The sequence below is a fragment of the Calypte anna genome, chromosome Z (assembly GCF_003957555.1).
Source record: "Calypte anna isolate BGI_N300 chromosome Z, bCalAnn1_v1.p, whole genome shotgun sequence".
Taxonomy (NCBI): domain Eukaryota; kingdom Metazoa; phylum Chordata; class Aves; order Apodiformes; family Trochilidae; genus Calypte; species Calypte anna.
Window position 1 is genome coordinate 32,933,403 of NC_044274.1, and position 26,712 is coordinate 32,960,114.

The following is a 26,712-nucleotide window of genomic DNA, read 5'->3' on the forward strand; positions in this document are numbered from 1 at the left end:
CTTTTGATATTTTTCAGTATATTCTGAAACACCTGTATTTCAGGAGTTTATAGGGCTCTTCTTTCTCCAGATCATCACTACCTCTAGAACCCTTATTACTGAACCTCATCTCTCTGCAGTGGGACAAAACATTGGAAGCTTTTCATTAATTATGAATAGGTTATGGCAGCTATTTGGTGGCAATTCAAGTGGACACATAATGGCACAAGCTAAATGAGAAGTAGTTCTCACAAAGGAGCAGCTGCCGTATGTGGTTAATTCACTAATATTTTGCTGTCCCTTTTTATAAAGAGATGCCAATTATAGTTGTAACCAGTTGTTGTGTTCATGGACACATGAAATGCTTTTAAGCACACATGGATAGCATGAATATTTGGTTTCTTTGACGTGCTGCTGTACTGTACTTGAAGTAGTTTCATTAGTTTTTTCTGTACTGCAGTGGAAGTGATCATATTTAATTCATTGTTCATGGTTATGTTTTTCGAGTTCTTCAAACTTAGATTTCTCAGCTGAAATACAGACCTCATCCCCAAAGTCTTTATGATAGTATTACTCAGAATAATTTAAAATATGAATTTAGGAATAAGTAAAAGTAGGTATTATATAGAAGAACTTGCATGTCCCTGCATTCTTTCACAAAGCAACTCACCTTCTATCACTTACTATTTTCCTCTGTATCTGAAGAGACAATATTGATTCCTGTAAGTTTGTTGCTTGAAACTCTGGGTATTTGGGCTCAACTAGGCATGGGTCTCATGTTAGAATTTAGGCAAGTATGAAAACGGATATTTCATTCAGAACCTCCGTAATTGTGTCAGGTAATACTGTACTAATTTTAGGAATCTCTTAGGAATCAATTTCTTTTCTTTCTTCTGGAAAAAAGTGGTAAGATTGATACAGAAAGCATTAGTCTTCAGAATACATATTTAAAATAAATGTTAAGTAGGCTGGTTTTAAGAATTACTGGATTGACTTCTCAAAGTCACATTCCCTTACAGAAGTACCTTGTGGTTGCATGTTGCTAGCTGCAGAATTTGATTTTCAGAAGCCAGTCCAATACTTCTAAAACTTTTTAAAATCTGTGGGTGGCAAGGTGTATTTACAAAGGAACGTACAAAGAAACCTAAAAATGGTAACTGTTGGAGAGGAATATTGTACTGTATGTTAATCTATTCATACTCTTTATTTTATAGCTAGCAGCAGGCTAGCTATAATGGAATGAGGTTAAGAGTGAAAATCTACACTGGTCACCCAAAGACGGTTTCTGCCCAAGCAATGTGTAAGGCTCTTGAAATGATTCCTGTGAAAGTCAGAAAAGCAATACCTAAGAAGATAACTTAAACTGGGCTGTATGAGCAATCCTTCACATTCGTAACAATTTTTTTTCCCCCTCTGATTTACAAACATTAGGCCCATGAAGTACAGTAAGCATATATCTTTTTACCAGTGTCTGGAACAGAAAATGTCAAGGGAACCTGGGTAGAACTGGAGAGCAAAAGAAAAGGCTGGCAATTATAGAAGTTTGCATTTTGACTCCATCTTCAAATAAAAGTGGGTCTGTTTCTTTTTTATTTGAAGGAGGTATTCAGCATCATTGTTGCCTATTAAGAACATGGTGCAACTTGTTCAAATATGAAGTATTCATCAAATAGTGTGTGACTCTTTGGGGAATTTGTGATTGTATGTAAATTCTTTTAATTCAATACTCAGGCCTTTTTTATCTGACTGGCCTTACACAGTTGGTAAACAATAAGTGTTGTGATACAGACTACAGTAATTATGCTGAAATATTAAGAGAACTTGTGTGTAAGGAAAGAAGCTTGTTGTTAAGCTGAGATTGTAATGAGTTTTATATCTTGTTACAGTTAGTATTAACATTCCTTTTATTTCAGACATCATCTGCATATTGTGGTTTTCTGAATGAAGGCATTGTAATGTAGCACTGGACATATATTACTGCTCTTCAGTTGCAGAATACTGGGGGTCATGTTAAATTTTAAATTTGATTTTAAATTTAATTTAATGATTTCTGCTAACTGTGGAAGAATATCATTAAAATAGGCAAACTTTATTTTACTTTATCCTAAGTGCATGTGTGTCAGTGTTCCTCTTCTTCAACTTAATCTTTGAAAAATGTAAGTTTCAAATTGCCTCTACAAAGAAGAGAGAAGGTTGTTTCTGTGCCTTCCCTGAGAAATTCCATATGTTAACTTTATTTTAATCATTAGAAATCTGAGTGTCAATTATTTTGTCTGTCTTGCAGTGGGATTATAGAATCATACTGTTCTTGTAAGCGTTTTCTCCACTTTAAGTTTTTTTATGAGGAAATTGTGATACTAGTTTAAACCTACCTTGTTCAGAAAAGCTGAAAGTCTTTTTCCCTTGCTATTAATTACTGCACTTGTTCATGGCAAAATTGCACCATTTCTAACATGGCCATAACAATACTTACCTATTTTCAGAAAGCTCTTTGAAAATATATATAATGTTGCTTCTTCTTTATAGAAGTAACCAGGTGACTTTAGTAACCTTTCATTATTTTGTTATCAAATTTGTAGATAAATGTTTTTCTGATCTCCACCCAAGTTCACTGTGAACTTGGCCCTGAAAGTGCCTAGGATATTTAAGTCTTCAGTGCTGTAAGAAGTAGCACTGATGTGTCTTACCCCAAGGTTTGGCATATTATTATCCAAGGGTTTATTATTATATATAATTATATATATATAATATACATATAATACATGTATATAATATATATAATTATATATAATATAGATATAATATATAATTATATATATATTATTATATTATTATATAAGGGTTTTGTTTTAGACCTGTCTTTATTCTTTATGAATTCTGAACAGTGACAGTAAAAAGGTTTTTGTGTTCTTGGATAGGTTCCAGAAAAGGAGTGAAACCTTTTCTCTAACGTAAGCATGGAATAGTTGTTTAGTTCTTGTTTTGTTTGTTTTCAGTAGCTTACAAATCTGTGTGTAATGTAGAGTTTTAATCCAAGCCCTGGACATGCTCTGGAAAAAGAGACTCACGTGATTTGATTAGGCTTCTCACTTCTCTGCCAGTGCTCAGAGGCTAGCAGTGTGCTGGAAAGAGGCATTTCCTGGAGAGAGAGCGACTGATTCAGACTAGCTCACTGCCTTTGCCTTTGCTCAGCATGGAAGCAGTCCACCATCAGCTGCTCACACTTACTGGGGTTCTGATCTGTTTCTATATTCTGGTAAAATGGATCAGATTTGTGAAATATATTTATGCACATTTCTGGAGCGCTTTGCCTAAGACTTTCTTTCGATCACTGGGAGAATGGGCAGGTAAAAGAAAACTTCCTCACCTTGTTCCTGTAACTGAGTGACTGTTAAGTTACTAATTGGGAGAGTTTTTCTTGCATTTCCTTATTCTGTCCTTTCAGAACAAAACACAGTTACCGTTAAGTGTGGTTTGCTTATTTTGTTTTTGTTTTCTAGTAACTTTGGTTTTGTGATGCTGAGGGTCTTGGGGAGAATAGAAAAGCTGTCATACTGATAACGGCTCATGCACCTGATGTAGTGATGTTAATTTTATCCCTATTCTACTTTTGACATTTTTCTCTACTGTAAATGCTCTAATTTTGATAGCATTGCCTATATCCTGATTTTCCTGATAGGTGAAGCAACTAGTTTTTGTCTAGCATATGGTCTCTGCTCTTCAAAGCAACTTCTCTTTGTTCGTGGTGACTTTGCTCCAGTCTGTTGTTCTGTTTTGTTTTTGAATTGGTGACCTTTCTTTAATGGTATCATTAATGAGCCAAATCTAATTGAGCTGACAAACTTCAAAGGCTGCAAATTGGCAGTACTTTTAAAAAGATATTAAGCATTCTCAAAAATAACAGAAGTTTAATAAACACCCTGTTTTTCCTACTGATCATTGATTTCTTTCTTAAGCTTACAAGTATTAAGCATAAATGAACACATACTACAGTGTCTGAGTTCCTGGGCTACAGATGTCAGTGATGGTGGCATCCTGTGAAGAAATGACCCAAACAGTACTCCGATGCTTCATTATTTTCCCTGCATTAGAGACTTGATATGTCTATATTGAGTACATGTTTAACAAGCACATCTAACAGTGTATGAATGAGAAAAGAAATCCACCCCTTTGATTAGTAGGAAAGGAAATCCACTCCCTAGACCTGTGTGAATACCAGCTGCTTCTAAAGCAATACATAACTCTCATTTTGATTCAAGTGAGGCAAGGGACTCTTGTTTTGTGCTTGAAGTAAGGAGCAGCATGTGGAACTTTCTCTAAATTGTTTCCACTGAAGGCTGAGACTTGTTTTCTCCAGTGGATCTTTAATACTCTGTCCTTTTATCAAGTCTTCTGGACCTGGTAAAATTCATAAGACTTAAATAATTTACTGTATGACATGGCACATGAGATCCCAAGAAACATGAAAATTAGTCGGGTGGAAGCTTGTTTTCCAACAGACTCATTTTTCATCTGGGGGTCTCTAGAAAGCAAACAATACACTGCTGCATTGTTGTGGAGTCATGAAGACATGAGAGAGTAATTGGTCTTCTGTAAGCGACAAACCTAACTATTCAAAATCACTTTGCTTCCCCAGTGTCTTCTTCAGTTGGGAAGTCCTTAATCCACCTTTTTTGGATGCTGATTCAGTTTCAGTTTTGCTCAGAAAACTTAAGCAGATTTGCCCTGTAACTTATGAAGTGGTTTCCTAATTTATTTATTCTTTATTTATGAAGTGTAATAATTTTTTTCCTGTTGTTTCTCTTTTTTGCATAATATTTAAAGTTCAGAGTGCTTGACAAATACCAAAGATTGTTTTCCCAGTAACACTGAATCTGGAGGCAAAAGTAGTGAGAACATTTCTGAAGAAAAAATGTTTTTTAGAGGCCTTAAATTTCCTGTGATGTTTCCTCTACATACACATTTTTTGTGTGAGAAATATCAGCTTGTCACCATTCACCTACCATTCTGCCACCAGTATAAAGCTTGAAAGGCTTGCAAAACAGAACCTGTAAAATATGTATATAGAATAAAATTCTATCATCTTTTAGGAAATTGTGGTTTTGAGTGGCTCCCCATTGAAAATGAGAGTAATAACTACCTGCTGCATCATCTACAGGTTACTGTGGGAAGGGATTTGCTTTGAAAACAAAATATGCTAGTGAAGTAACAAAAAGATGAAAAAAAGAGAAATAAATTTCTAGAAGGGATTATTCTGGACTTCAGTAGAACCAGTTAGACTGCAGTGCTCATGAAACACAGATGATGAAGACTGAAAAATTCAGGAACTGCTTTAGAAAGAGCAAGATAAAGCAGAGCTACAAATGTAATCCTGATTCTTCTTTTTACTTTCTCCAGTGGTCACAGGAGCAGGAGATGGTCTTGGAAAAGCATATTCCTTTGAGGTAATATAGATTTCTTACCTTTATGCTTATTTTAAGAAAATGGCAATTGCTACTATTTCCTCAGACTGCAAGCTAGTAAAATTATTATAGGATTCAAAGATACTGTGGCAAACATGGTACTAATCCTTCCCCTCTTCCTGCTCTGAATAATACTAATCAAGCTCTGAAAGAAAACTGGCACTGGATTCCAGAGGAAAGGTATTCATGCTTCAGTGGTCTTGTCAGACCAAGGAAATTAAGTGGAAAGAAACACTGAGAAATTCAGAAGATGTCATTTTGCCTGTCCAGGGTAGGAAGCCACCCACATTGTCCTTTTTTACCCAGTTTCAGAGCTAATCTGGTTTTTCACTTTCAGTAGGGTTGTCCAGCATTAACACAAAGTGTGATTTTTCTAGCCTTTGCACTTGCAAACACATTTTTAAAGATGCATCTCAAACAACAGAATTTCCGTGTAAAATAATATAAACTACAAGTTAAGGAAAGAATACAGAAACCTAATTGTTTAAGAAAGAGTAGGTAGCTGTAGGAGGCTGCAGAGGGAGCGAAGCTCTGTGCTGATCCTGTAGTTGCTGCTGTGGGGCATCCTTACAGCAGTCCCTCAATTCACTCAGGCCAATCAGTGCAGAAGACAGGGTAGCCTTGTACAGAGTTGTTCCAGCCTTGCTATTAGTGACAGGGGCTGCATGGTAGATTTTCTCTCTGGTGTCTTCGTTAAAAACTTGTTCCCTTCCTAGAAGCTAAACAACAATAAAACATGATTTGCCTTCAGAGTGAGGTGGCCAGGTGAAAGTTAGCAGCAGCCTGTTATATGCAAGTTTAGATGTGGTGCTTTCTGCTCAGAAATTATAACAGAAAACTTACAGGAAAGAAAAATGAGTTTGCTTTTTAATTAATTTACAGGATTTTTAAACTAGTCTTTTTAAGTTGTGGACATTGTTTAAGCATCTGCATCATGGTTTTCATTACTGGGAGTGCCAATTCAATAACTGCTTTTGAAAGTGCATTGAATGCAGGAGCCGAAATACAAATACCAGCTATTATAGTTTAATGTTTGACACAGTTATGATAAAGATCACAAATTCTTTTGTGAGAAAATGAGGCTTTCTGTCTACTCACTGGGTCATCATAGTGATGAGTAAATGGGAAGGGTCTTACAGATACTCAGGTCAGAGGAATATGGGATGGAATCAAGACAGGGGGAGGAAACAGCAGAAGTTCTTAAACATTTTGTCTTGCCCCCTGCCTCTGAGTTTAGTCACATGTACATTCAGCTTGCTGAACTCTGTCTGCGCCCTTGGAGATACTGTATCCATGTGAAGGCTGCAGGCACCTGTGACTGTCTAGATCAGAGCTTCTGTTATTGTTCTGTGACCTTTGTGCTGTGTATGGGTTATGTAAGAGTAAATCCCATTTAAAAGGCCAGCTGTAGCATGTGGAATGACTGCTTCACAGCATGAGAAAAACATAAAACTACTATGGGCTGGGGTTTTTTTCAGTTTAGTTTTTCCTAGGATTTTTTGTTTGGTTTGGTTTGGTTTTCTTTTTCTAAAACTTGGATGGAACTAGCTGGATTTTTTGGAACATTTGTTCATTATTTTTGGCTTTTATGGGATGACTGAGAGCCATCTTTATGCATGCTGAGACATACCTTCCTCCCAAGGTGGTCCCTTTGACTGAAGCTGTGCTCAGCTACTGCTCTATGGGGCAGATCCCAAGTACACACCACATGAACTCATACCTTGGCATGTCATCTTTCTGACTGGGGTCAAAGCACACACACGTGTGTGCCTTGTGGATAAATAAATCTGACCCTGTGGTTTAATTTCTGTGTACCATTGGAGTTTCTGGCTCAGCACTACTGCCTTGCTGGTCTGATGTCAGAGTACAAAATTCTCTTATGTTTTTCTGGAGTAGGTCTCTCTGGTGTTATGGGCTGATGTGAATGCAAGCCTTGTTTGATGGCCACAATGACTGTTCTTTTAGAGTCTGAATTCTTAGAGCTGGTGATGGATTCCTTTGTAGTATCTTGATCTCAAGCATGGGCTGATAATGAATCACAGGCTAATCTAAGTGCTTCACACTTGTTGGCAGTATATGGTACAGGAGTCTAAAGAGAGCAGTTCTTGTGTTTTGGGAGGGTAGTGTGATGTGGCTTTCCCTCTTTGGTGTTTTATGTGGAAATCCCAGTAGGTGGTTTGTTGGGCAAAACCCAGCAGACTGAGGTCCAGGGAAAGATTACAATATATTCAGTACCTTTGTTTCCAAGTTTTACATCTAAGTACAGGTCTCTGCAAAGTCTACTAAGTTCAAGAGCTGACTGGGACTGTGTGAAGACACCAGTAGATCTGAGGTCTCAGAATAGTACTTTGTTGATAGCAGGACACAGATTTATTAGAGCAAATTATATTCTCTTTCCTTTTCTGAGCTTGTGTTGAGAGGCAAGGACACACACAGCTGCAACTTACCTTCTTCTGTGTGGCAGTCCAAGCTTCCATGAAGTCTCTGTCCATATTTCTAGCACATCAGGTTGGTTTTGAATTACTGGCTTTCTTAAGCATAAAGATGCTGTCCTTTTAACTGACTGCTATGGTGTCAAAGTACTGGGAGTTTGGGTCTAGTTTCCTCTACTTTTTTGAAAAGCCAATGTTTCTGTTAATTTGGTCCATCATTTCTTGGGGTGGAGGGATTAGACTCAAAAGGCTTGTAACAAGGAAGATAAGCAAGTCAGCTATGAGTGTGCTACTAGGCACAGTAGAGAGAAATCTCTATTAATCTGTAAGAATTTGGGTACTGATGCAGTCTTGTCTACTCTGTTTTTCTGATGCATTAACTACAGATGTACTTAAGGATTTCTTACTGGTTTAGCACCTCGAACATACTGGGTTTATGGACAAAGCCATGCCATACTCTGAGATGTATGGGTTAGCCTCTGCACATATCATCTGATTGCAGGGCGTAAGTGGGATGCTGGTGGCTCACGTGGTTGCCATTTTTGCTATGGTTAATAGTTTATAACTCTGATAAGTCAGGCTAGAGTTTGAGTCAAATCATTGCTTTAGCAAAACATTTTGAGACAGGTACTGAATTTATCTATTAATACAGCAGTTTCTTAAATATTGAAGCTTTGTTTCATTTCCTGAATTTCTCTGTAGTATTACCAGCAGGATAATACAAGCTAAAAAACGTCAAGAGTTTTCATACTCCAATTGCGTATGTAGTTTTATTTCTTCACTTGGTCCTGGGTTATTCCTTTAAATAGTTCTATTCTACTTGTGTTGCACAGGTGCTGAGATAGCAGAAAGCTTGAAGAATCCTTGTGCCTTGTCATCTCAGTTCTGGTCTGCTGGACTAAAAATGGTTGAAAGGCTTGAATCAGAGAGAACTTACAGTTCTGAATCATGTGCAAAGGAAGAAAAGGAGTGAAACAGTGAGGCAGTATCAGAACAGCCAGGGAGAAAAGAGAGGAATGTCTTTTGTAATAGGTAGAAATTTGCAGTAGAATTTCAGATTCCAACAGATTCCAACAGATTCCAATGCTTCCAATGCTTTATGCATTATTAGGGATTTCAAGTTATTTTATCTAGTGATCCAAATAGAGTATAGCCAATTTGTCAGTGTAACTGTACTAGTTACATGCATGGTGTGAATGTGACACCTGTGTCTTGCCTTTAATGAAGTTTTATTGTTTAAAAATTCACCTCAGACAGAGCTGCAAAAATCTGCTGGAAAATGCAGAATGACTTTACACTAATCCTGGTTTAAACTATTTAACAATGAGTCTGTGAGATTCCAAAGTGCAGATCCTGCTTGATCATTCTTCATTTCTAGCTCAGTTCCCAAATACTATGTTGTTGGAACTCATTAGGGATGGAGTCAGCTCAGTACTAATGATTTTATCTTTTAGCTGTCCTGAGAGGTTCTGGAGCATTTTAGTCCTCTGCCACCGGGAGTCAGGATTTCCTAACACAAGCAGCTTCACATTACAAAGCTGGTAGAGGGTGCTTATGCTTAACTGTAAGGGGAAATACCATCCTCTAATGTCAAAACCTTTTTGTTTTAGGAAAATGCCTTGTGCTAAAAGTCACTTTTTGGTTGTTTGTTTGTTTGTTTGAAAATGTGGTAGTGTTAAAACTGATTTTACCTTTGCTGTGAACGGCAAGGTAATTTTTTTCTAAGCAGTGTTCCTTTTGTTTGTTTGAGGGTGCATTTGAACCTCATGACAGCTACAGTGCCCTATGAAGCTTATTTCTGAGGTGGATAGATGCAGGTTTTCTGTGTAGGTGGGGAAGCAAAAAAATAGCGGTCAGGTGTACAGCCATTTTTTTCTTGAGAAAAGACAATGCTATGACCTTATACTTCTGGTTAGTCTGATATACAGCAGCGAGGGAGGGTGCTTCCACCTGATGGTTAAGAATTTTATAACATTGCAACGAGCATGCTTTTAGCTGAAATACAGTATAATCTTAGTGACTGGAATTATTTTTTACTTGTTTTTTAGGAGGGATTCTTGTCTGCCTATGAGGTACAGAGACACAGCTGAGATAATATTAAGAAACCCAATGAAGCAGAACTTTGTTTTTATTCTGTATATGACATGGCTGACATTTAGTTTTGGGTCTAAAGGGACAAAAATTAAAATAATCCCCATCTGAGCAGTCCCAAATGGCAGAAAGGAGCAAGTGACCATGGAAACTGAGACCATGGCTGCGACTGGAAACGGCTTGAGTCATGCTCATTGTCAGCAAAGGGAAATCTGCCAGTGTGGAGACAATTCAAGTTCTCTTCCTGAGAACTTAAAATGGAGCCCTTAAAATAAGCTTTCAAAACTCCCAAGTGTCTAAGTCTGTGCAGATCTCTTTAGAGCAGTCATCAATTATGTGAGAGGTTCTCCAAAGTACAGAATTGTGAGCACAGTCTTTGTGCTGTAAATGCAAATGGTCTTGGCTGATATGTTTAATAGATGGTCTGCCCCATTTCTCTCAATGTAGTGAATTTTTGAACAAAAGTCCTTATTCCTTAACATTCTCTGCATTGTTTTAGAAGAGCTCAACAGGACAAACTGTTTCTCTCAAATAGATTTAAGGATAAAGCCTTGCAAGGAGTCAGCTATGGAAGTGAATGGGTCTCCAGTGTGTGGGCTTCACCAGTTAGTTTCTTCTTCTAAGCAAATGTGGTACTTTTAGATGAGGTTGGCTTTATCTTTTGTGCTAATTTAGCTCTCTCTTTTTGCCCGCAAGGGCATTTTTCTAGTTTCAGCTTTGTCTTTGTTTTCTTTATGCACACAACTCTGTTCAGCTTCTGCTTGTTAATAACTTTGTTTCGCAAGCTGAGGCCATGTTTGTCTGTCAAGCTTTGCCTAAAACTCTTTAAGTAATGGGTTGGGGGGGGCCTTGGGATAACAGGAGAAAAATGTTCCCTCTTTGTTCTGCAGTTGTTCTGTGTGTGGTATAACCAAACTGACTATAAATAGACTACTGTTTTATACAGTTTTTGCAGCTATAAACTTCTACTATTGCAAGTATTTTTGTGGATGTGCACGTATGTGATTGTGTTTTGAATTTTTATACATTGGCTTCACCTTTTTTCCTTGGTGTTTTTTTGTTTGTTTGCTTGGGGGGGTTGTTTTTTTTGGTTTTTTGTTTGTTTTGTGTTGTTGGTTCATTTGTTTGTTCTGATTTTAATATTATTTTACATCTAATGAAAAAAAAATCCATCTGATTTTTTCGTATTTAAAAATATGAGTAGTCCAAATTCTTTCAAACACTTGAGCCTTCAGTTCAATATGCTTACTCTGTTTCCTCAGGATAAAAACATGTAAGGGTGGAAGGTGATATTGTGAAATGACTAGGAAGTCATCAACCTATTTGTCCTCTCAAATCCAAGTTGAAATTAATTAAATGAAATTAAAATGTATTTCTGGGACAAGCAAACTTCTATTCATTAAAAATTGGCTCATTATTTTTTTCTTTTTGTCCATATTATTTGGGTTTGATTGTCTTCTGGTCTGTTTTTCTTATTGGGCTTCAAGATTATACAGTGAAGAACATGTTTTGGAAGACTGTTAGAAGCTTGAATATTACTTGGCCTGGATATAATATCTGCTTTGTTGCTTTTAGGCAGAGGAATGAAAGCAATTTTAAAAAATCTATAATATTTTTTTTATTGCAGAACTGGAAATATTGTAAAGATTCTTGCCACCCTACTGTTTTCTAAAAACTTGTGTTCTTCTCTTGCAGCTGGCAAAACGTGGATTAAATGTAGTCATGATAAGCAGAACTCTTGAAAAACTGCAAAGAGTAGCTTCTGAAGTTGGTGAGTGTTAGTCCCAAACTTCCCTTCCCATTCAGCAGGCTGGCTCTACAGGGATCTGGAGGGCTTTTTCTTTGGTACAGTGTCTAGTAGTACAGTAAGGGCCCAGATATCGCTACAGATAAAGCCTCAGGTATTACTCCAATACTCTAAATTAATTCTGGTATTACTGTGTTGCTTGAATACTTCTGGTCATGGCTCACTTTAAAAATACATGCTGTAATTCAAACAGTGCAATTGTTTGCCTGACCATAGTATCACATCCAGCCCCTAACATTCTGTGATTCAGTTTGCATGCTGAAAACTATCAAGAAAAGGAGTCTATCTAAAGTGTGGATAACTTCAAAGACTTCAGTGTTTGCCTTTTGAACAGTTCCATGGGCCACAAGTGTGCCTGTGAACAGCTCTCAGAGCTCTAACATGCAAAGATCCACCATAGCAGAAACGTTTATCCAAAGAATCACTAGACTTGAAAACCAGATTTCCATCCACTTAGACAGGGAAGCTCTTTTAGGATGAGATAAAAGACAACAAAGTTAAGTCTTGTGGAGGACAAATAGGGAGGACCATTACAGCAGGTATACTGCTCATCAAGCACATTTAGTATAGTGGTTGTAAAACATTAATGAAACTAAAAATCCCAGGGGATTAGAAACTATAGGCTACTACTAATTGTGCTACTTTTTTATTTCTTCTGACCACATTTCTTAAGTAATCTGTGCAGGTGGGAGTAGCTCCTGATTGAAAAGTTATAGTTTAGGATCTATTTCTAACCATAGTCTGTGTTGTTTAGCTGTTAATGCTCAAAACCCAAAAGCTACTTCTGTAAGACATAATTTTTTTTTTTTTCAAAAACTATGTGGCTTTTGGGTTTTAGTTGTTTCAGGGTCTGATTTTGTTTGGTTTTAGTTTTGTTTTTTTGGTTTTGGTTTGGGTTTTTTTTTATAGAAACAAGTCTGTATTTAAGGAAAGATAAGGTTTGTGGTCCTCAGAAAGCACCCACACCAGTTTAGATCAAATGAGTGTGCAAGTTCATAAATTCAGGTTTGATGAAATCACACCTGTGAGTATAGAATAAAGCAGTGAAATTAAAAATCACCCCATAGAATTGTCAAGAACAACTTGCACCCACTAAAAACTGTATCAGTGCTAATACCTTGAGCTGTGACCCCCACTGCAGGTTCAGTTCCCAGTCTGCCCCTTGTCCTTCCAGAGCTTGCTCTCAGAGCTAAGCAGGTAACAAGCTGGGATCACTGACTTACATAAAACAACCCACTTGGCACGTCCTTCCTTCTTCCTCAAAGGCTGTTACAGATGCCTGTTGTGTCCAGCTGATCACTTGAGTTAAAGCTTTACTGCTGGGGGCTCAGGGCATTTTCCCAGTACGCACTACCACTTAACAGTGCACCGCTTCAGGGCTTTGACTGATAACTAGTATTTACTAGTAGTTACTAGTTAACTGATAGTCGACTGATAATAGAGTACACTGATGACTAGTAGTAGCAATCCCCATGAGATTTTTTGGGCACTGTTTGCATTCTCCAGTATCTTCTATTGTCTTTGCAGTTCTGCTTTTACAATAGTTCTTCATGTTTCTTCTTTGTTTTCCTGTTATTTCTGAAACTTAGTTACCTTTTATTTCTAAGAGGACACACTTCTCCCAAAGACTTTAGAAATGTAGCCAAAGCCTGTGCTTTATAATCTAACAATTGTTTTTATTTCCCCCCTAGTCTTAAATCTTTATTAAACCATTTTCTGTTGTTGAAATTACTCCTCATTTTGCTATCCTCTCTGCAAATTTCCATGGAATATGAATGCCACGCAAACACTTAGCCTGAGCATTTCTCTCTTTATATTAAGATTTTGAAGGAGAAAGATCTCCTTCTTCTATAAATATCAATTCTTGTGCCACTCAGGCATTCATTTTGCTTCCTCAGATTTTTGGATGATCTTCATAACTCTCTAAACAGAAAAGGAGAGATTCTGTCAGACTGTGTGTCCTAACCAACTTCATGTTTCATACTGATTCATTCTCGTCTCAGTAAATTTCAAAAGGCAGTGCATTACCCTAAAAAACCCCACAACAAACAAACAAAAAAACAACCAACCAAAACCTGTCCTGGTATTTGAAAATCTCGGGGTTTTGCTTCTGGCATACTTAGGACATTTAAAAAGAGTTGCAATAGCTTGTTTTGTCTTCAAGAACTGTCATAAATCTGTGTCGCAGAAAGGGAGACACATAAGAAACATTGGAAATTATTTTTTTGGCTTTCTCCTTTGCAGAATTGTTATCATTTTCTGAAGAGCTATCCCTGGATATTTCATTTATCAGCATGATAGTTTTATTGTTTATTAATATATTGTTTTATTCTTACATGAGACAGAGAAAAGCCATCTGGAGTACTTGTTTGTTGGCTGACAGTGCTGATTGCAGCAGTACTGGACAGACAAGGGGATGCAGAGAAAGTCCAAATGGTTTGTTTGATCCTCATGTTTATGTTGCTCTAGTTTTGGCTGCCCTTCTCATTGCCCGCAAGAAAGATGGCCACAACATCACCATGCTTTTTAAGACCATCTCATTTTGTTTATAGAGCTCTTCAGTCAGATCACCGTAGGTGTCTGCTCCAGCTGTTGCTCTGTTCTTTTCCTTCACCACATTTACACTCACAATGTCCTTTTCTTTATAGTTGTACCATTCCCCCAGCCAGGGACCACTGGGGGGTCATTTGACACTGGAGTTGCTTTTATAGGTTGGAGGTTCAAAGGGTGTTTTTTCCCTTTCATACATACAACTGCAGCTTGGAAAGAGGGCAAAAAAAGAAAAGGACATTCCTTCCTCCTTTATCTGTCATCAAGACAGATGTCCTCTACAATTCCATACAAGACAGACTGCATTTCAGATCTGGAGTCAGAGTGTCTGCTGTTTCCTCAGACCATTTGTGTTACTTGGGTAGTGTGAATTGCTTGAGACTTGACGCATAGCAAGGGACAAGGACAGAGCAACCAGGAAGGAACAATATCCTCACACCCTCCTGTGCAGGTCCTGTTTTGTTGTGGATTGGATTACAGTCCAGCCTTCTGCCAGCCTTGCTCTCCAGTGGGAGCTGAACCAAGACCTCATACTACATTCTGAGTGTACACAACAAAATTTCTTGCTAGAAAGTGGAGAGTCTGATGTCCGTCCAAGGCAATGTTCCCTATCACCTGTATGATAAAATGAGGCTACAATCAGAGACGTTTTCCCAAAAAGCAGAGTTTCTGACATCCACACACACCTGAATTCCTGCCACTTGCAGAGAATACACAGACCTATCATCTACTGACATATCCCAGCTTCACTTGTCACATTTTCAGCAAACTTCATCTGGATTTCAGGTTGCCCATAAAACTTGAAAGCAGGTTTAGAAGCAAAATTTTACAATATGAGCATCTAGTTAAAAGAGACTGTACCGGGCCCCTGTAAAGAGGAATTTTGCCTTTAAATGAATAAATAGGAGCCTCTGCCTCTTTTTTCTCATGACACTTCAATGAAAATATGAGCAGAAATAAATCAGCATCTGGGAAAATGGTAACGTACAGCTGGGCTCCACTCCCGCATAGCAATGATACTGGAAAAATCATGCATATTTCCTTTCCTCTTCTGTGTAAGTTGACCCTGTAAAAGTTAAGCTGCACCCTCCAATTAATGCCTTTTACTCTTGCAAAATCTCAGGGATCATTCAGTCTATGGAAATGCAAATTTCAGAGTAGGAAAGGAATCATTCTAAAATAATACATAAAATACTGTATCACATCGAGCTCTGTTTTCCCATCCTACAGAAAAGTATAAGCTCTGCTTGTAAGTATGTTCATGTTATATGTGAAAACACTTTAAAACAATTTTGCAAAACTGTTTATATAGAGGATCTGGCACCCATATTCACTTGTTTAATGTATGCTGACAGTGTTCATTTATAAATATTATGATAGCCAGGGGAAGAAGTCCAGTGTTGTTTATTTCTGGACTATTTTTCTTCCTGAAGGACCAAATGATGTTTAGATTTTGTAAGGGAACTTCCCTTGATTTCAAGGCATAAATTTATCTTATATTTTCCAGACCCGTTCCTTGAAAACTGCTTGGTACAATGAGCATGTTTTTCTTGTGGTTTTCTTCTTAAAGCAAGAAAATTGAAACAATTGCTTACTGTATAGCAAACATTATTAAATAAGATAACTATTTCTCTCATTAGTTAATTACAGCTCTCCCTCCTTCTGGGTTGATGCAAAGGGGTTTTCTATTTTTTTTTTCTTAATTCCAGAGCAGACCACAGGTCAAAAGGTAAAGGTTATACAAGCTGATTTCACCAAAAATTCAATATATGAGAACATCAAAAAGAGTCTGCAAGGCTTGGATATTGGTGTTCTGGGTGAGTCACTAAAGTCTGTTAACTGAAAAGGATTATATGGCCACAGTATATAAAATAGAGAATTGTATAAATGATGTGTCATAACTTGTTAGCCAAAACATAAAACAATCATGCAGCTACCTAATGCATTTGAGCATTAGTTGTCATGAATAAGTTTTAAAAGTGAATTAAGATTCTGCAGAGGCTTCCTGTGTCTTTCTGCAGTGGCTTCTTTACTGGGAAATCTCTGCTGCTCCTTTATTAGCAGCATCCAGCTTGTGGGGCAACTTTGTGTTTGGACTCAAGGAATTAATTTTCATTGCTGGCTGTTTTACAGCTCTGTGCAATCCTTATATTCAATCTGAAATGAGCCTGTGGCTAACACTGATTGTTACAATACACACAGCAACAATGAAAACGTGTTTTGGGGGGAAGTTTTGTGTAGGTTTTTCTTGTTTTTTGTTTGTTCCTTGGTTTTTTGTTTAGTTCGTGTGTGTGTGTGTGTGTATAAAGAAAATAGTTCTTTTAATTGTGAAACAACAAAACACAGAAGAAGAAAACCCCAAACTGTAGCAACAGGCTGTTTTTCTATTCCCTGAAATCAATACTGGTCACTATGGGCAACTGCAGTGAGAACAAGTCTTAGAGAATTTCTCTTTACATAGAGCTCAAAAGCTTGAGTTTCAAGGAGAAGGCATTTGTTTAACTAGCTGAACTGTTCACTTTGTCTAGATTTGTTTCTTATCATTATGTTTCCTTTGATTAGTTAACAATGTTGGAATGTTGCATAATCCTCTTCCATGCCGTTTCCTTAATGGACCAGACACAGATGAGGTAGGATTACTCTATGGATTTCTAACCTCCAGTATAACAATGAGGAACAGTAATTATACTTAACAAGTGAGAGATTGTGCTCTTGCTACTATCAACACCTATTTAACTTTTAACAGTTTAGTCAGAAAAGAACAAGAGAATATTTTTATTTGATTTTAATACTCAGAAACACTTGAAAGAGAATGGTGGATTTCAGGTGAACTGGAGCAAGCACTCAGCAATAGAAGAGAGACCACAGCTGGCCAGGTTTTACCAGGGATCAACCCTCTCAACTCACTGCTCACATGTGATGGTGTCCAGTCACTGCTGAAGTGTTGGGTTCTTGTTGGTACTACTGAGACATAATTTCTTTGGAACACCATTGCTTAAGTACATGAAAAAATAAAACAAACAAATAAATAAACAAAACCCTAACAAAAATCTCATGCAAACACAGGTTTTGGGTTTTGTTTTTTGTTTTTTGTTTTTGTTTTTGTTTTTGTTTGGTTTGGTTTTGTTTTGGTTTTTTTGTTGTTGTTGTTTTTGTTTTTTGTTTATTTTTGTTTTTTGGGGTTGTTTTGGTTTTTTTTTTTGGTGGGGGGTAGGAATTGGGGCATGTGGAAATAAATTTACACATGTAGAGTAGTTTGACAGAGTTAAGGATGTGGTCAAGTTTTCCATTGCCTTATTGGTATTTATATCAATATATATCTATAGTGTTAGCCATGAAAAAAAAAATCCAGTTTCTAAATGCATTTCTTGCTAGCAGCTGGCTCAGGATCCATTCAGTCTATATATTAACATTTACTGCAAATCAGAGATCCCTGAATAGAATTTTTTCTTCAGAGCTGTGGCCATATGATGGCACTTCTGCTGCTTATATGGCTTGTGTTTGCTTGCTGAACAGGATGTATCTACATGGCAGTGCTTTTTCTGGGCAGCCTACCAGTGTCACCAAGAGCCACTCAGTCTCAGCCTGGCACCCTCATAATTTGCATCCAGCATGGTGTGCTGGTGGCATCACTGCCTGGACACCATGTGCAAAGATAGGGCTGAGCAAAATGGCAAGGGTGCAAAGTTAGAAGGAGGAGAAGGATCTGAGCGTCCTGATAGATAGTAGATTATCCATGAGCCATCAGTGTGCCCTTGCTGCCAGGAAGGCCAATGGAATCCTGGGTTGTATAAACCAGAGTGTGGCCAGTAGCTCAAGGGAGGTCATTCTGCCCCTGTACTTTGTCCTGGTGAGGCCACAGCTGGAACAGTTCATCCAGTTCTGGGCTCCCCAGTTCAAGAGAGACAGGGAACTACTGGAGAGAGTCCAGTGGAGGGCAACAAAGATGAGTAGAGGATTGGAGCATCTCTTACGAGGAAAGGCTGAGAGAGATGGGACTCTTTAGCCTGGAGAAGGCTGATGGGAGACCTTATCAATATCTACAAGTATCTAAAGGATGGGAAGGTGAAGCTGGACTCTTCTCAATAGTTCGCAGTGACAGGATGAGGGGCAATGGACATGAGCTGGAACAAAGGAAGTTCCATCTAAACATAAGAAAAAACTTCTTTACTATGTGACAAGGCACTGGAACAGGCTGCCCAGGGAGGTTGTGGAGTCCCCTTCTCTGGAGATACCTGAAACCCACCTGGCTGCTGTGTAATGTGCTCTAGGTGATCCTGCTTTAGTGGGAACTGAGTTGGGCCAGGTGATCTCTAGAGGTCCCTTCCAACTCTGGTAATTCTGAGACATGTAGCAAAAGTGTGCAAAACAGACTTGAACACTGTTTCTAAAGGAAAAAGAATCAGGGGTCACCTACCTTTGAGTATCCCACATCCTAGGCACAGTCTGAGACAAAGCGGCAGCAAGAACAACTGCCTTGATAGAAAGCTTTGCAGTTGGAATATCTTGCTGTATTACCGAAGTAACACACAAACTTTCCTCAGTTAACTATGACCTTACTGTTTTCTTGCTTCCTGCAGAATCTCATCAACTGCAATGTTATTTCTGTTACAAAGGTATGTGACGCACTCACCTCTATGCTACATCTGTAACAATTTATTGGAAAAAATTAATTACACGCAAGAATGACCAGCTAGCTTTCCTGTGCACTTTCATGCTGCTGGCAGTAATTTTCAGCAGGAATATCAGCATTATTTTAAGGGCCCTGACTGCTTCTACTGCATATGCAGTATTTTTATCAGAGATGAGTGGAAATATTTTAACACAATTGCTTGTATCGAGACACGTTACACTGCAGCTGAAACATTTTGCAAAAACATGCTGATTTCAGTAAAAGGGAGATCTGTTCAAGAATTAGGATCTCCAAGACAGGGAGATCTGCAGTTTGACTTTTTGTACTCTATGTGCATTTTTGACCCAATTCGGTTCAGTGAAAATACTTTTGTATCAGAGAAGGACAGAAACTTAGGGAGTTGTCTCCAGTTCCGTATTGTTACCCCTTGGTGTTGATTTTGGTTGGCTACTTCCCTTACAAGGACAGTTAGTACTTTGTGCTTTCCACCTTTGATTAAGATTTGTATCACTCTGCTGTTTGCAAATAGCATGTCAACATCAACAAGAGCAGAACAGGGAGCTTTGTAGTTCATCTCAGCCTTGGCTAATGTCTCTTTAAACATGAAAATTATCAACAGATGTTTGGTTGGCAAGCTTTACATCCCAGATTTGCACTGCTGTTTAATGACTTCAAATAGTAAATTGTGTAATATGAGTAAATTGAAACAAAATCTTCCTTGTAGTACTTTGATGCACTTTCTGCTGGATGAGTGTATTCTATTTACACATCAAAAAAAGAGAAATATCCACAATATCTGAATGCTGTCTATAGATGCCTCATAAAAAAGAAACAAAAATAAAAATAAAAAACAAACAAACAAACAAAAAATCCCCAAAACCCACAAACCAAACAGGTAAACATTTTGTACCCTCTGAATCTGGATACAAAGGGTTCTCCTGTTATAATTTCTCACCTTATCTTGGAATCAACCTCTGCTGCTTCACCAGGACGGAGGTATTCCTCTCTTACAGTGCTGTAACCATATTCTTTTCCACCTGTCATGACCATTCACCTTCCTCCAGAGCACAAAATCAAGCTCCTAGCCATTATTCCTCATGGTTAGATTCAAATAATCTTTAAACCTCTTTGGCTTATTTTCCCCTTGTTCCTGCCTTGGTTCCTCCTAGGATCTTTCTCAACTTGCAGTTGGATGCCTGAGCTCCAGGTATTCCTGGCTCCCACAGGTGCCAGCAGGATTTTCAGCACTGCAAAAGCTGGACCTTTTCCTATATTTTCCACTTCACTTGGACATTCTCCTTTACCCAAGCTGGTGTGACCCACCTGCATCGTCATCCTTTCTGAAAGCAAAGCTTGTGAACTTGGTGCTTCCGCTGTCCTCTTGTGCCCTATGACACTACTGAAGAAAACAGGAAATTAGCAAGCATTTAATTAAGCTACATAATTCTTTTGCACTATTTTTCATTACTGCCCTTTACAAATCAAGTAATCCTGAGGAGGTTCATGTTTTGTATATTTTTATATGGAGTCAATAGCACCAGTATGAATTGCCTAGGGAGCTGAGGCTTGCTATCAATGTTACCCTTCAAATACAATAACGAGATTTCTTACTGAAAAATTGATTTAATTGCACTTTATAAATCACAAGCATGATTAAGTCTGTTAAAATAAGAATGAGTTATGAAATAAGTAGCCTTAAGATTATCCTCAAGTTCTCTTTGGTTGTAGAAAAAGAGTTTTCTTTTCTTCATTTTTTGCTGTTTCTGACACAGATAGAGTCAGAAGTGAAAACGCGAAAACACTGTGAAGCTGATTTTCTCCATATAGTTAGGATTCAGTATTGAAGAATGATGAAATTTGCATATTGTTGAAAAGCTTTGGATAAGAATAAGATTTTCACTACTTAAAGGACTAACCTTTGGAATTTTTTCATAATTCAGATGGTTTGCCAGCCATTAGCATTTCTTAAATATTTTTCAGAACTTTGAATGTACCCCTTTCTAGCAATAAACATAAGTGGGACTCGAGCAAGTGGAAATCTTCTGAATGAAACAAGGTCAGTTGAAAAATGCAGTCTGAAAGAGGGAGAATGGAAATAATTTTTAACATAATTGTCTTACAGATGACAAGAATTGTTTTGAAACAAATGGTTCCAAGGTAAAAATATTTTTTTCTACAACTTTCAATAGGCTTCAGCTGCTATCTCTAGTTTATTCAATAGGAGCTATGCTTTTTCCTGATTAACTTCTGTACTTTAGACCATCTCAATCATTAAGATTTTCTTCTGTTGCTATTAGTACTATGTGAATGAATGAGAGGAACTGCCACAAATTGTCAGCTAGAATGAGACAAAAAAAAAATAAGATATAGGTCTGTGTCCAGTAAAAATATGCAGATGTTGAAGAAATAAAATGGTACGTGATGGGTTTCATTTGGTAAGAAATCGCATTTAAATATATTGCCATGTTCTTCTAGGAGTGATAGCTGTGCTTGGAATAATAGTTTTCAAGCTCTGAAAATACCTATACTACATCATAGAGATTAACTCAGCTATGCAGCTAAAACCCCTTTGCCCCTTTTACTACAATATATATTTTAGACGTGGGGTTACTTAAACCAGAAATTAAGGTCTTCAGATAGAGTGTCTAGAAACTATTGTTAACTACAGCATTTTAGAGGACAGTCCATGATTTTTGTTTTGGCAAAAAAATGAACTCTTTCAGTTTAATTGTACAGATTTGTTTGGGGTTTTTATGGGGTTTTTTTCCTGGTTGTTGCTGAATGAATTGTTTTTAGTGATTTGTACAGAGAATTGTGACCAGGGAAGCTAAAACAACAGATGCATGGAGCAGGTGAAAGAATGTGCTGCTGATCAGCAAAGGGAACCTACCAATTACTTAGGAGCATAAAATCTTTCCTCTGATGGCAGTTTTTGCTCTTTTAGATGTACAATAGCATGTGCAATGTCTGATTGTACTTGGCATTTGTATTTCATTTATGACATTACTCCTAGCTGCTTTAGACTCGATTGCACTTGACGAAACCTCAAGAATTTCATCTTTTGGACGTGCACACTGCAGTATAATAGGAGAGCAATGCCTCCTGCAGGAAAAAGCTGTTTTCAGCTTCTGAAGGCTTTTACTATTATAGTGTCAAATGTAAAATAATGTAACTGCTTAATTTTCAGGAAAAAAGGTCTTATTCTGAATCTGTCCTCTGGTCTGAGTACTTTCCCTTGTCCATTATACACCATGTACTCAGCTTCTAAGGTAAGTCATTCACATTGCTTTGTAAAGAAATCTCAATCAAGTGTTTACCAAGGTGTTTATATTGGCAGTATATGGCCAGGTTTTCAGGATATAAATCAGCATTGTATCAATGAAATAATGAAGTGATTTAAATGATCAGTAGCTGAAAATTAAGAATCAGTGAAGTAAAAACAGTGTGTAAGTGAAATTAGCTGAAGGTATATCTGATCAGAAAATTTTTGCCTTTGATTAAATAGTATCATACCAGTGCTCACATCTACATACACTATATTCAGCTATATACACTATATTCAGCTATACTCTGAAGACATCAGTTTTATTTCGGTCTCCTTAGTTGCAAGAGGAACAGCTGTGTAAACCTTGAACTTGGTGTCAGCCAGACATGAGAGCCACATGAAACAAGAACCATGAATAAATGGAACTCTGTCATTTATACATCTGCATTTTCATAAATGTAACAAAGCTTTCAGTCAAGACTTCAGTAGCACTTGTTTCAGGTCTGTCTTGGGCCAACACCAGGCTCTGTCTTTTCTGGTGCAGATGAGCAGTCCATCTTGCCATTGCTCTTGTGCACCAGCAGAAAGTGTGTCTTGAAAATTTAATTTCTGTGTTTTTCACAAATGCACTGTGCCTTTCACTGTGTATTACACTTGGATTTTTTTGTTCAAGACCTGTTTGCACATATTTGTGACCGTATGTGAAAGTACTTAGTTTCCTATCCTAATGTTGTTTTCTTGTATTCTAGGTTTTTATAAGTACTTTCTCCAAAGCACTGCAAGCAGAATATAAGGCAAAGGGAATTATCATACAGGTAATGCTATATCTTGCCATATTACTCTTCACCTTAACAAATTCCTCAAAAAATATGAGATGCCTAAATCTGCATAGTGTAATTGTCACTGGTGAAGTGCTGGGTGACCTTTCAGAGCTTTCTGTCTTCCCTGTATGCAGCTATAGAATTTCTTTCATATTTCACCATAAGCATCACTTCTGATTCCACACACAGTACCTTAATCTACTGCAGCTGTCAGATGCTTTAGGATTCTACAGTGAATGGCTTTATCTGAAGGCTACATGATATTTAAATGTTACTATGATTTCTCATTTTAGGGCGTGGCTCCTTTTGGTGTTTCTACTCCAATGACAATGTACCAAAAACCCAGCCTTATTACAAAGACAGCAGAAGAGTTTGTTAGTGAATCACTGGATTATGTCACCCTGGGAGATGAGATTTTCGGATGTTTAGCCCATGAAATGCTGGTAATTTAATCTGATAGTGTAACAATTCATCCCAGTGGTTGAATGTAGTCTCTCTGACCTCAGCAGCTTCTTTTGCCTGATTCCAGAGACTTCAACTTTGGACAGCAAATGAGAAACATAGGTTATTAGGTTAGAAATAGGTTATTAGGGCTAATAAGGCACTAGTAATCAATGAAGGGAGGAATATACATGTAAAGTACAGTGGTATCAATGCAGTATGTCTTTCTCCACTTTTGTATCTTGAGCTGAGCTCAGTTTGATATCTGGTTAGTCTTTATCCTTTCTCCAGCTGCCTGTTTTCTTGACCCTATAAGGAGTACACTTCTTTCTATGAGCTGTCCAGCAGATTCAAAAGGTATTAATGAGGAAGAGAAAGGACATGAAAACAGACTGTGCTGTCACATAAAGATAAGATCCTCAGGCCATCAAGCTAACAGTATAAATATTTATACATGACAGCTGTTAATGATGAACCTTTAATGAACCTATAGGAATCAGAAAAGATCTGGTGAAAACTGAGAGGAATGAATACTTTCTTCTGAAACATACTGAAAGTATAAAGTAAAATCTTTTGCATTTACTGTTTTCTACAACCTCAGTTAATTTCTTTCAGGAGGTTCTTATAACCCTTGGCCTTAATCTTTTTTTTTTCTTGATTATTATGCTGAAGGCATGTGTCCTGCAGTTTGTCCCTCTATGGGTGTTTCACAGCAACATACTTCAGGAAGCAGTCCTGTATGCATTTACCCATTATCTGAAGAAGAGGTGGAGGAACCCCTAACATGGTAATTTTTTTCAGAAGATGTAAAGCAGCAAACCCCAGCAGGACGGTTTGTCTGTCTGTGTGTGAATGCAGAAGGGATCAAATCAGTTTGAGGCATAGCTCCATCAGAATCACCTATCAAGTCATAAGTGCTTTGATCCAATGAATTTATTAAACAAATTAATTCCTGTCCCTTTCCAAAGAGTATAACATTTTCTTGAGCTGTTCTAGTGACTTCTGTGGGCCTTAGAATAGTTCTAAGAAATTTATGTTACTATTTTAATGGAGGCCAAAATACACTTGTTTGATGTTCATGAATAAAACAATAACTTGCTTTAATCCCAAAGTTGTTCACAGTGTTTATTGATGCTTTCAGTCAGTGTTTTGTGTCTTTGATTTCTTCTGGAAAGTCATGGAAATTTTAAAGAATTAAAAAAGGAATCCTTCAGGGTAAAAAAGAAATGTATTTCTGTCCCAGAGCTTGTGAATGACTTCAAGCTCTGCAGTTTATGATATGGGCTGGGGCAAAGGTTCAGTTGTGATTCTGTAATCCTTGATGAATCCAGAAAGCAAACCTTCCAATTGTAGATACCTATGAAGATCGTATTGGGTGCTATTGAAAGGAGTTTCAAGGACAATGCAATTACCAGGTACAGTCAACTTGGGCTTACAGCAAGAAAGTCTGTTCAAACTACTCTGATATCTTTCTACAATAGTCACTCGTTTAATCAATGAAGTAAAGGTGGTAGATGTAGTATTTCTGGACTTTAGTGGGACTTTAGATGCTGTCCTTCACAGCAGTTTTCTGGACAAGTTGTCCAGCTGTGAGAGGTGCAGGTGCATGGTTCACTGAGAGAAGAATTGACTGAATGATAGAGCTCAAAGGGTTGTTATAAATGGGGCTACATTTGGCTGGTCACCAATCACCAGTGATGTTCCTCGGGGCTCCATTCTAAAGTCAGTTCTGCTCAACAATTTTTATCAATGATCTGGGTACGGGAGCTGGATACACCCTTAGCATATTTGATGAAAGTACCAAACTGGGAGGTGCTGGTGGAATCGACTCTTTTGAGGGACAAGTGGCCTAGCAGAAGGATCTAGATAGATTAGGTTGGTCAATCACTAGTAGCATGACATTTACCAAGAACAAATGTCAAATTCTGCATGGAAAGAGTGATCCGGCATTGGAATGGGCTGCCCACTGAAGTGGTGGATTCTCCATCCCTGGAGATATTTAAAAAGAGACTGGATGTGGCACTCAGTGCCATGGTCTAGCAACCGCAAGAGTGGTTCAAGGGTTGGACTCGATGATCTCTGAGGTCCCTTCCAACCCAGCCAGTTCTATGATTATATGATACAAGCTCCTCAGAAGGGACAGACAAGGTAGGAGAGGTGTAGGAGTGGCTCTATTTGTTAGAGAGCCTCTTGACTCTGTAGAACTCGAGGTCAGCAACAATAAGGTTGAGTGCCTGTGGGTCAAAATCAGGGGGAAGGCCAACAAGGCTGACATCCTCATGGGAATCTGTAATAGACCACCCAACCAGGATGATGAGAGGGAAGACTTATTCTACAAGCAGCTGACAGATGTCTCAAAATCACCAGCCCCTGTTCTTGTGGGTGACTTTAACCTGCCAGGTGTCTGCTGGAAACTACATACAACAGAGAAGAGGCAGTCTTGGAGATTCCTGAAGCATATAGAGGATAATTTCCTATTCCAGCTGGTAAATGAGCCCACCAGGGATAGGTCCCCACTAGACCCTCTGTTCACAAACAGAGAGGGGCTGGTGGGAGATGTAGTGTTGGGAGGCCGTCTGGGGCACAGTGACCATGTAATAATAGAGTTTTCAATACTCAGGGATGCTAGGAGGGCCAACAATAAAACCTTTACACTGAACTTTCTCTCAAGGGCAGATTTTGCCCTTTCAGAAGACTGATTCAGAGTGAACCCTGGGAAACAGCCCTGGAAAAATAAAGAGGTCCACGAGGGATGGGTGTACTTCAAGGAGCAAGTCCTGAATGCACAGAAGCAGTCTGTCCCTGTGTGCTGAAAGGCAAGGCGGAGGGGAAGGTAACCAAGATGAACAGGAAGATATTGAAGGAAATTTGGGTTAAAAAGGGAGCTTACAGACTATGGAAAAAAGGTCTGAATACTCAGGAGGAGTTTAAGAATATAGTTAGGTCATATAAGAAGAAAATCAGAGAGACGAAGGTATTATTTGAACTCAGTCTTGCTACTTCTCTTAAGGCTAACAAAAAGTCTTTCTACAGATACATCAAGGGCAAAAGAAGGGGCAGGGAAAACATTCCTTCTTTTTTGGACATGGGGGGAAATACAGTTACCAAGGATAAGGAAAATTAAGTATTTAATATTTTCTTCACCTCAGTTTTCAAGAGTAAAATAGCTTGTCCTAAGGACAATCTGATTCTGGGGCTTGTAGAGAGAAACAGGGGGCTGAGTAGCTCCCC

At 38.1% G+C, this 26,712-nt stretch overlaps 1 protein-coding gene across 1 annotated transcript; it reads left to right on the top strand.

The window, feature by feature from the left end:
• Positions 1–3,088: 3,088 nt before the first annotated feature.
• On the top strand, positions 3,089–24,576 carry HSD17B3 (hydroxysteroid 17-beta dehydrogenase 3). Its single transcript, XM_030467355.1, has 11 exons — positions 3,089–3,326; positions 5,377–5,423; positions 11,660–11,735; positions 16,031–16,138; positions 16,884–16,951; positions 18,902–18,937; positions 21,077–21,111; positions 22,142–22,223; positions 22,969–23,034; positions 23,334–23,483; positions 24,154–24,576. Exons 1-11 carry the CDS (start codon positions 3,173–3,175, stop codon positions 24,262–24,264), a joined length of 933 nt encoding a protein of 310 aa, XP_030323215.1. The 5' UTR covers positions 3,089–3,172; the 3' UTR covers positions 24,265–24,576.
• The last annotated feature ends 2,136 nt before the right edge of the window (positions 24,577–26,712 follow it).